The 10,578-nt window shown below is 52.1% G+C and overlaps 1 protein-coding gene across 3 annotated transcripts in view; it reads left to right on the top strand.

Moving 5' to 3' along the window:
- Positions 1 to 5,370: 5,370 nt before the first annotated feature.
- LOC137351507 (SHC-transforming protein 2-like) overlaps positions 5,371 to 10,578 on the top strand; it is a 75,782-nt gene continuing 70,574 nt past the window's right edge. For all 3 annotated transcript variants that reach the window (XM_068015971.1, XM_068015972.1, XM_068015970.1), the window contains exon 1: positions 5,371 to 5,446. In XM_068015971.1, coding sequence (XP_067872072.1) covers positions 5,379 to 5,446 — 68 coding nt within the window. In that variant the 5' untranslated portion in view covers positions 5,371 to 5,378. The remainder of the gene's footprint in view (positions 5,447 to 10,578) is intronic.

Genomic DNA, 10,578 nt, shown 5'->3' with positions numbered 1-10,578 from the left:
TCTCTCTAACCCAGGGGTCTCTGGACAGAGATCAGGAGCAGGACCCCAGGCTGATTTCCCCCTCTCTCTCTAACCCAGGGGTCTCTGGACAGAGATCAGGAGCAGAAACCCTGGCTGATTTCCCCTCTCTCTCTAACCCAGGGGTCTCTGGACAGAGATCAGGAGCAGGAACCCTGGCTGATTTCCCCCACTCTCTCTAACCCAGGGGTCTCTGGACAGAGATCAGGAGCAGGAACCCTGGCTGATTTCCCCCACTCTCTCTAACCCAGGGGTCTCTGGACAGAGATCAGGAGCAGGAACCCTGGCTGATATCCCCTCTCTCTCTAACCCAGGGGTCTCTGGACAGTGATCAGGAGCAGGAACCCTGGCTGATTTCCCCTCTCTCTCTAACCCAGGGGTCTCTGGACAGATCAGGAGCAGGAACCCTGGCTGATTTCCCCCACTGTCTCTGACCCAGGGGTCTCTGGACAGAGATCAGGAGCAGGAACCCTGGCTGATTTCCCCTCTCTCTCTAACCCAGGGGTCTCTGGACAGAGATCAGGAGCAGGAACCCAGGCTGATTTCCCCCACTCTCTCTAACCCAGGGGTCTCTGGACAGAGATCAGGAGCAGGAACCCTGGCTGATTTCCCCCACTCTCTCTAACCCAGGGATCTCTGGACAGAGATCAGGAGCAGGAACCCAGGCTGATTTCCCCTCTCTCTCTAACCCAGAGTCACTGGACAGTGATCAGGAGCAGGAACCCTGGCTGATTTCCCCTCTCTCTCTAACCCAGGGGTCTCTGGACAGTGATCAGGAGCAGGAACCCTGGCTGATTTCCCCTCTTCTCTAACCCAGGGGTCTCTGGACAGAGATCAGGAGCAGGAACCCTGGCTGATTTCCCCCACTCTCTCTAACCCAGGGGTCTCTGGACAGTGATCAGGAGCAGGAACCCTGGCTGATTTCCCCTCTCTCTCTAACCCAGGGGTCTCTGGACAGTGATCAGGAGCAGGAACCCAGGCTGATTTCCCCCTCTCTCTCTAACCTAGGGGTCTCTGGACAGAGATCAGGAGCAGGAACCCTGGCTGATTTCCCCCACTGTCTCTAACCCAGGGGTCTCTGGACAGAGATCAGGAGCAGGAACCCTGGCTGATTTCCCCCATTCTCTCTAACCCAGGGGTCTCTGGACAGAGATCAGGAGCAGGAACCCTGGCTGATTTCCCCTCTCTCTCTAACCCAGGGGTCTCTGGACAGTGATCAGGAGCAGGAACCCTGGCTGATTTCCCCTCTCTCTCTAACCCAGGGGTCTCTGGACAGTGATCAGGAGCAGGAACCCAGGCTGATTTCCCCCTCTCTCTCTAACCCAGGGGTCTCTGGACAGAGATCAGGAGCAGGAACCCAGGCTGGTTTCCCCCATTCTCTCTAACCCAGGGGTCTCTGGACAGAGATCAGGAGCAGGAACCCTGGCTGATTTCCCCCACTCTCTCTAACCCAGGGGTCTCTGGACAGAGATCAGGAGGAGGAACTCTGGCTGATTTCCCCTCTCTCTCTAACCCAGGGGTCTCTGGACAGAGATCAGGAGCAGGAACCCTGGCTGACTTCCCCCACTGTCTCTAACCCAGGCGTCTCTGGACAGAGATCAGGAGCAGGAACCCTGGCTGATTTCCCCCTCTCTCTCTAACCCAGGGGTCTCTGGACAGAGATCAGGAGCAGGAACCCTGGCTGGTTTCCCCCATTCTCTCTAACCCAGGGGTCTCTGGACAGAGATCAGGAGCAGGAACCCTGGCTGATTTCCCCCACTCTCTCTAACCCAGGGGTCTCTGGACAGAGATCAGGAGCAGGAACCCTGGCTGATTTCCCCTCTCTCTCTAACCCAGGGGTCTCTGGACAGAGATCAGGAGCAGGAACCCTGGCTGACTTCCCCCACTGTCTCTAACCCAGGGGTCTCTGGACAGAGATCAGGAGCAGGAACCCTGGCTGATTTCCCCCACTCTCTCTAACCCAGGGGTCTCTGGACAGAGATCAGGAGCAGGAACCCTGGCTGATTTCCCCCACTCTCTCTAACCCAGGGGTCTCTGGACAGAGATCAGGAGCAGGAACCCTGGTTGATTTCCCCCACTCTCTCTAACCCAGGGGTCTCTGGACAGAGATCAGGAGCAGGAACCCTGGCTGATTTCCCCCCCTCTCTCTAACCCAGAGGTCTCTGGACAGTGATCAGGAGCAGGAACCCTGGCTGATTTCCCCCACTCTCTCTAACCCAGAGGTCTCTGGACAGTGATCAGGAGCAGGAACCCTGGCTGATTTCCCCCACTCTCTCTAACCCAGAGGTCTCTGGACAGTGATCAGGAGCAGGAACCCTGGCTGATTTCCCCTCTCTCTCTAACCCAGGGGTCTCTGGACAGATCAGGAGCAGGAACCCTGGCTGATTTCCCCCACTCTCTCTAACCCAGGGGTCTCTGGACAGAGATCAGGAGCAGGAACCCTGGCTGATTTCCCCTCTCTCTAACCCAGGGTCACTGGACAGTGATCAGGAGCAGGAACCCTGGCTGGTTTCCCCTCTCTCTAACCCAGGGGTCTCTGGACAGAGATCAGGAGCAGGAACCCTGGCTGATTTCCCCTTTCTCTCTAACCCAGGGGTCTCTGGACAGAGATCAGGAGCAGGAACCCTGGCTGATTTCCCCCACTCTCTCTAACCCAGGGGTCTCTGGACAGAGATCAGGAGAAGGAACCCTGGCTGATTTCCCCCCTCTCTCTAACCCAGGGGTCACTGGACAGTGATAAGGAGCAGGAACCCTGGCTGATTTCCCCTCTCTCTCTAACCCAGGGGTCTTTGGACAGATCAGGAGCAGGAACCCTGGCTGATTTCCCCTCTCTCTCTAACCCAGGGGTCACTGGACAGAGATCAGGAGCAGGAACCCTGGCTGATTTCCCCCACTCTCTCTAACCCAGGGGTCTCTGGACAGAGATCAGGAGCAGGAACCCTGGCTGATTTCCCCCACTCTCTCTAACCCAGGGGTCAATGAACAGTGATTAGGAACAGGAACCCTGGCTGATTTTCCCTCCCTCTCTAACCCAAGGGTCCATGAACAGAGATCAGGAGCAGGAACCCTGGCTGATTTCCCCCACTCTCTCTAACCCAGGGGTCTCTGGACAGAGATCAGGAGCAGGAACCCTGGCTGATTTCCCCCACTCTCTCTAACCCAGGGGTCAATGAACAGTGATTAGGAGCAGGAACCCTGGCTGATTTCTCCCTCTCTCTCTAACCCAGGGGTCAATGAACAGTGATTAGGAGCAGGAACCCTGGCTGATTTCCCCCACTCTCTCTAACCCAGGGGTCTCTGGACAGTGATTAGGAGCAGGAACCCTGGCTGATTTCCCCCTCTCTCTCTAACCCAGGGGTCATTGAACAGTGATTAGGAGCAGGAACCCTGGCTGATTTCTCCCTCTCTCTCTAACCCAGGGGTCAATGAACAGTGATTAGGAGCAGGAACCCTGGCTGATTTCCCCCACTCTTTCTAACCCAGGGGTCTCTGGACAGTGATTAGGAGCAGGAGCCCTGGCTGATTTCCCCCTCTCTCTCTAACCCAGGGGTCAATGAACAGTGATTAGGAGCAGGAACCCTGGCTGATTTCTCCCTCTCTCTCTAACCCAGGGGTCAATGAACAGTGATTAGGAGCAGGAACCCTGGCTGATTTCCCCCACTCTCTCTAACCCAGGGGTCTCTGGACAGTGATTAGGAGCAGGAACCCTGGCTGATTTCCCCCTCTCTCTCTAACCCAGGGGTCACTGAACAGTGATTAGGAGCAGGAACCCTGGCTGATTTCTCCCTCTCTCTCTAACCCAGGGGTCAATGAACAGTGATTAGGAGCAGGAACCCTGGCTGATTTCCCCCACTCTCTCTAACCCAGGGGTCTCTGGACAGTGATTAGGAGCAGGAACCCTGGCTGATTTCCCTCGCTTCAGGCCTACATGTAACAGAGATAAAGGAGCCACAGATTATTTCTTTATGTGTGACTTGTCCTGTGTGAATACAGGCGGGAGGACAAGTTGAGAAGTCTGTTTAGAAAAGTGTGCAGGATCCTGGGCATTACTAATAGATGATTAGGGTATAAAAGCAAGGAAGTAATGTAGAACTTTTATAAGAATATATGAAATAGGAGCAGGAGTTGGACATTTGACCCCTCAAGCCTGCCCCGACATTCAGTCAGAGCATGGCTGATTTTTTACCTTCTCACACTGTCTCTCTGTCTCTCGATTCCCTTAGTATTCAAAAACCTATTGATCTCCAACTTGAATATGTTCAATGATGGAGCATTCACAACCCTCTGGGTCGAGAATTCCAAAAGCTCACAACCCTTTGAGTGAAGTAATTTCTCCTCATCTCAGTCCAAAATGGCTGATCCCTTAGCTCCAGCTACCCGAGCCAGGGGAAGCAACCGTCCAGCATCGACCCTGCCAAGCCCCTTGAGTTTAATATGTTTCAATTAGACCGCCTCTCATTCTTCTAAATTTGAGGGAATGTAGACCTAGTCTGCTCAATCTCTCCTCATTGGACAATCCCATTATCCCAGGAGTCAATCTCGTGAACCTTTGTTGTACCCACTCCAAGGCAAATATATCTTTCCTTAGGTAAGGAGACCAAAACTGTACACAATACTCTCGGTGTGGTTTCACCAAGGCCCTGTACAATCACAGTAAGACTTCTTTACTCTTATACTCCAATCCCTTTGTAATAAATGCTAATATATCATTTGCTCACCTAATTGCTTCCTGTACCTTCATGTTAACTTTATGTGATTCGTGTACAAGGACACCTTAATCCCTCTCAGCTGGAGTATTGTGTTCAGGGCACCGCACTTTAGGAAGGATGTCAGGGCTTTGGAGAGGGTGCAGAGGAGATTTACTGGAATGATTCCAGGGATGAAGGACTTCAGTTATGTGGAGAGACTGGAGAAGCTGGGAATATTCTCCTTAGAACAAAGAAGGTTAAGAGGAGATTTAATTGATGTGTTCGAAATTGTGAAGGGTTTTGATAGAATAAATAAGAAGAAACTGACAGGAGGGTTGGTAACCAGAGGGACACAGATTTAAGATGATTGGCAAAAGAACCAGAGGGGGAGATGAGGAGAAATTGTTTTAAACGGTGAGTTGTTGTGATCTGGAATGTGCTGCCCAGAAGGGCAGTGGAAGCAGATTAAAAATAACTTTCAAAAGGGCATTGAATAAATACTAGAAAAGGAAACATTTGCAGGATTACAGAGAAAGAGCACAGGAGTGGGACTAATTGGATAGTTCTGTCAAAGAGCTGGCACAGGGACGATGGGCTGAATGGCCTCCTGTGTTGTATCATTCTATGATTCTACGCTTAATCTTGGTTGTGTGTATCTTCTTGTTACAGTATATGGGTTGTATCGGAGTGGTAAAATCAATGAGATCCCTTGACTTCAACACTAGAACACAGATAACAAGGTAAGACAATGTCTATACTGCTGGCAGGATCTGCTCCGTATAAACCTCACACAGGATTGGTCAACCCATGGGACTAAACCTGCCTATGATCATTGACCATTACTCGACTTAAGAAGCTTAGAACTAAACTGGTGGAAATATAAATATAATTAATATTCAAATTTCACCTGCATAAAGATGGTGTTTCTCAAAGATAGTGTCTGCTCATTTACTTGGTATTTTTCAGTTGGGGAATCAGTTCATTGATCATTCACCGCAAATATTGAAACATTCCCGACATCATCTAGAAATATGACACATACACTGAGAGGGTGTGGACTCTCTCTCTCTCTCTCTCTCTCTCTCCCCCTTTCTCTCTCAGTCTATCTCTCCATCTGTCTGTCTCTCCATCTGTCTGTCTCGCTCTCTGTCTGTATGTCTGTCTCTTTCTCTGATTCTTTCTCTCTGCCTGCATCTCTCTCTGTCCCTGTCTCTCTCTTTCTCTCTGAGTTTCTCTCTCTTTGCCTGCATCTCTCTCTCTCTCTCTCTCGCTCTCTGCCTGCATCTCTCTGTCTCTCTGCATGCGTCTCTCTCTCTCTCTCTCCACCTGCTTGCGTCTCTCTCTCTCTCCACCTGCTTGCGTCTCTCTCTCTCTCCACCTGCTTGCGTCTCTCTCTCTCCACCTGCTTGCGTCTCTCTCTCTCCACCTGCTTGCGTCTCTCTCTCTCTCTCTCCACCTGCTTGCGTCTCTCTCTCTCTCTCTCCACCTGCTTGCGTCTCCCTCTCTCTCCACCTGCTTGCGTCTCTCTCTCTCTCCACCTGCTTGCATCTCTCTCTCTCTCCACCTGCTTGCGTCTCTCTCTCTCTCTCTCCACCTGCTTGCGTCTCCCTCTCTCTCCACCTGCTTGCGTCTTTCTCTCTCTCTCTCTCTTCACCTGTTGTGTCTTTCTCTCTTGCTCTCTGCACTTGCTTGCGTCTCTCGCTCTCTCCACCTGCTTGCGTCTTTCTCTCTCGCTCTCTCCACCTGCTTGCCTCTCTCTCTCTCTCCACCTGCTTGCCTCTCTCTCTCTCTCCACCTGCTTGCCTCTCTCTCTCTCTCTCTCTCCACCTGCTTGTTTGTCTTTCTCTCTCTCTCCACCTGCTTGCATCTCTCTCCCTCTCTCTCCACCTGCTTGCATCTCCCTCTCTCTCTCCACCTGCTTGCGTCTCTCACGCTCTCTCTCTCTCCCTGCATCTCTTTGTCTCTCTGCATGCGTCTCTCTCTCTCTGCCTGTCTCTCTCTCTCTCTGCCTGTCTCTCTCTCTCTCTGCCTGTCTCTCATCTCTCTGCGTCTCTCTCTCTCTCTGCGTCTCTCTCTCTCTCTGCGTCTCTCTGCCTGCGTCTCTCTCTCTGCCTGCGTCTCTCTCTCTGCGTCTCTCTGCGTCTCTCTCTCTCTCTGCGTCTCTCTCTCTCTCTGCGTCTCTCTCTCTCTCTCTCTGCGTGTCTCTCTCTCTCTGCGTCTCTCTCTCTCTCTCTTTGCCTGCGTCTCTCTCTCTCTGCCTGCGTCTCTCTCTCTCTCTGCCTGCGTCTCTCTCTCTCTCTCTCTGCGTTTCTCTCTCTCTCTCTCTGCGTCTCTCTCTCTCTCTCTGCCTGCGTCTCTCTCTCTCTCTCTGCCTGCATCTCTCTCTCTCTCTCTGCCTGCGTCTCTCTCTCTCTCTCTGCCTGCGTCTCTCTCTCTCTCTCTCTGCGTCTCTCTCTCTCTGCGTCTCTCTCTCTCTGCGTCTCTCTCTCTCTGCGTCTCTCTCTCTTTGCCTGCGTCTCTCTCTCTCTGCCTGCATCTCTCTCTCTCTGCCTGCGTCTCTCTCTCTCTGCCTGCGTCTCTCTCTCTCTCTCTCTGCATCTCTCTCTCTTTGCCTGCGTCTCTCTCTCTCTGCCTGCGTCTCTCTCTCTCTGCCTGCGTCTCTCTCTCTCTGCCTGCGTCTCTCTCTCTGCCTGCGTCTCTCTTTCTCTCTGCCTGCGTCTCTCTCTCTCTCTGCCTGCGTCTCTCTCTCTCTGCGTCTCTCTCTCTGCGTCTCTCTCTCTCTCTCTCTGCGTCTCTCTCTCTCTGCCTGCGTCTCTCTCTCTCTGCCTGCGTCTCTCTCTCTCTGCCTGCGTCTCTCTCTCTCTCTGCCTGCGTCTCTCTCTCTCTCTGCCTGCGTCTCTCTCTCTGCCTGCGTCACACTCTCTCTGCCTGCGTCTCTCTCTCTCTGCCTGTGTCTCACTCTCACTCGCTCTGCCTGCGTCTCTCTCTCTCTCTGCCTGCGTCTCTCTCTCTCTCTCTCTCTCTCTCTGCCTGCGTCTCACTCTCACTCGCTCTGCCTGCGTCTCTCTCTCGCTCTGCCTGCGTCTCCCTCTCGCTCTGCCTGCGTCTCTCTCTCTCTCTGCCTGCGTCTCACTCTCACTCGCTCTGCCTGCGTCTCTCTCTCTCTCTGCCTGCGTCTCTCTCTCTCTCTCTGCCTGCATCTCTCTCTCTCTCTGCGTGTATCTCTCTCTCTACCTACGTGTCTCTCTCTCTGCCCGCGTGTCTCTCTCTCTGCCCGCGTGTCTCTCTCTCTGCCCGCGTGTCTCTCTCTCTGCCCGCGTGTCTCTCTCTCTGCCCGCGTGTCTCTCTCTCTGCCCGCGTCTCTCTCTCTCTGCCTGCGTCTCTCTATCTCTACCTGCACTTCTCTCTCCCTCTCTCTCTCTCTGCCTGCGTCTCCCTCTCTCTCTCTGCCTGCGTCTCTCTCTCTCTGCCTGCCTCTCTCTCTCTCTCTCTCTCTCTGCCTGCCTCTCTCTCTCTCTCTCTCTGCCTGCCTCTCTCTCTCTCTCTCTCTGCCTGCCTCTCTCTCTCTCTCTCTGCCTGCCTCTCTCTCTCTCTCTGCCTGCGTATCTCTCTCTCTGCCTGCGTGTCTCTCTCTCTCTCTGCACCTGCGCTTCCCTCTCTCTCTCTCTCTGCCTGCGTCTCTCTCTCCCTCTTCCTGTGTGTCTCTGTTTCTCTCTGTCTCTTTTTTAAAATATTCATAGGATGTGGGTATCATTGGCAAGGCCAGCAGTTGTAGCGCACCCCTTGAGAAGGTGGTGGTGAGCTGCCTTCTTGAACCGCTGCAGTCCATGTGAGGTAGGTACACCCACAGTGCTGTTAGGAAGGGGAGTCCAGGATTTTGACCCAGCGACAGTGAAGGAACGGCAATATAGTTCCAAGTCAGGATGGTGTGTGACTTGGAGGGGAACTTGCAGGTGGTGGTGTTCCCATTCAACTGCTGCTCTTGTCTTTCTAGTTGGTCGAGGTCACGGGTTTGGAAGGTGCTGTCTAAGGAGCCTTGGTGCGTTGCTGCAGTGCATCTTGTGGATGGTACACACTGCTGCCACTGTGCGTCGGTGGAGGAGGGAGTGAATGTTTGTAGATGGGGTGCCAATCAAGCGGGCTGCTTTGCCCTGGATAGTGTCGAGCTTCTTGAGTGTTGTTGGAGCTGCACCCATCCAGACAAGTGGAGAGTATTCCATCACACTCCTGACTTGTGCCTTGTAGATGGTAGACAGGCTTTGGGGAGTCAGGAGGTGAGTTACTCGCCACAGAATTCCCAGCCTCTGACCTGCTCTTGTAGCCACAGTATTTACCATCTGGTCAATGGTAATCCCCAGGATGTTGATAGTGGGGGATTCAGCGATGATAATGCCTTTAAATATCAGGGGGAGATGGTTGGATTCTCTCTTGTTGGAGATGGTCATTGCCTGGCACTTGTGTCACCTGAAGCCTGAATGTTGTCCAGGTCTTTTTGCATTTGGACATGGACTGCTTCAGTATCTGAGGAGTTGTGATTGTACTGAACATTGTGCAATCGTCTGTGAACATCCCACTTTACGATGGAGGGAAGGTCATTGATGAAGCAGCTGAAGATGGTTGGGCCCAGAACACGACCCTGAGGAACTCCTGCAGTGATGTCCTGGAGCTGAGTTGATTGACCTCCAACAACCACAACCATCTTCCATTTTGCTAGGTATGACTCCAACCAGTGGAGAGTTTTCCTGCTGATTCATATTGACTTCAATTTTGCTAGGGCTCCTTGATATCAAGGGCAGTCTCTCTCACCTCACCTCTTGAGTTCAGCTCTTTTGTCCATGTTTGGACCATGGCTGTAATGAGGTCAGAAGCTGAGTGGCCCTGGCAGAGCCCAAACTGAGTGTCACTGAGCAGGTTGTTGCTGTTTAAGTGGCACTTGGTAGCACTGTTGACAGCCCCTTCCATCAAAAAAGGAGGGAGACAGAAAGCAGGAAACTTCGGGACAGTTGGCCTAGCGTCTGTCATAGCAACAATGCTAGAATCTATTATAAGGAGGTTATAGTAGGGCACTTAGAAAATCATAATGCAATCAGGCAGAGTCAATGTAGAATCATAGAAAGTTTAAGGCACAGGAAGAGGCCACTTGGCCCATCGTGTCTGTGCTGGCTGAAAACCGATCCATCTATTCTAATCCCACCTTCCAGCATTTGGTCCGTAGCCCTGCAGATTACGGCACTTGAGGTGCATATCCAGACTCCTTTTGAATGAGTTCCAGACCATCACCAACCTCTGAGTGAAAAAGTGTTTCCTTATCTCCCCTCTAATTTTCCTACCAATCACTTTAAATCTATGCCCCCTCGTCACTGACCTCTCTACTAAGGTGAATAGACCCTCCACCTCCACTCTATCCAGGCACCTCAAAACTTTGAACATTTCAATCAGATCTCCCCTCAGCCTTCTCTGTTCCAAGGAGAACATCCCCAGCCTATCCAATCTTTCCTCATAGCTGCATTTTTCCAGTCCTGGCAACATCCTCGTAAATCTCCTCTGTACCCTCTCTAGTGCAATTACATCCTTTCTGTAATGAGGTGACCAGAACTGCACACAGTACTCAAGTTGTGGCCTAACCAATGAGTTATACAGTTCCAGCATAACCTCCCTGCTCTTATATTTTATACCTCGGCTAATAAAGGAAAGGATTCCATATGCCTTCTTAACCACCTTATCGACCTTTTCTGCTATTTTCAGGGATCTGTGGACATTCACTCCAAGGTCCCTTACTTCCTCTACACTTCTCAGTATTTTTCCCATTAATCGTGTATTCCTTTGCCTTGTTTGACCTCACCAAATGCATCACCTCACACTTCTCCAGGTT

This window comes from Heterodontus francisci, chromosome 36 (assembly GCF_036365525.1).
Source record: "Heterodontus francisci isolate sHetFra1 chromosome 36, sHetFra1.hap1, whole genome shotgun sequence".
In the NCBI taxonomy this organism is placed as follows: Eukaryota; Metazoa; Chordata; class Chondrichthyes; order Heterodontiformes; family Heterodontidae; genus Heterodontus; species Heterodontus francisci.
The sequence above is the reverse complement of the archived record's forward strand: the minus strand, read 5'-3'. Positions and strand labels throughout refer to the sequence as shown.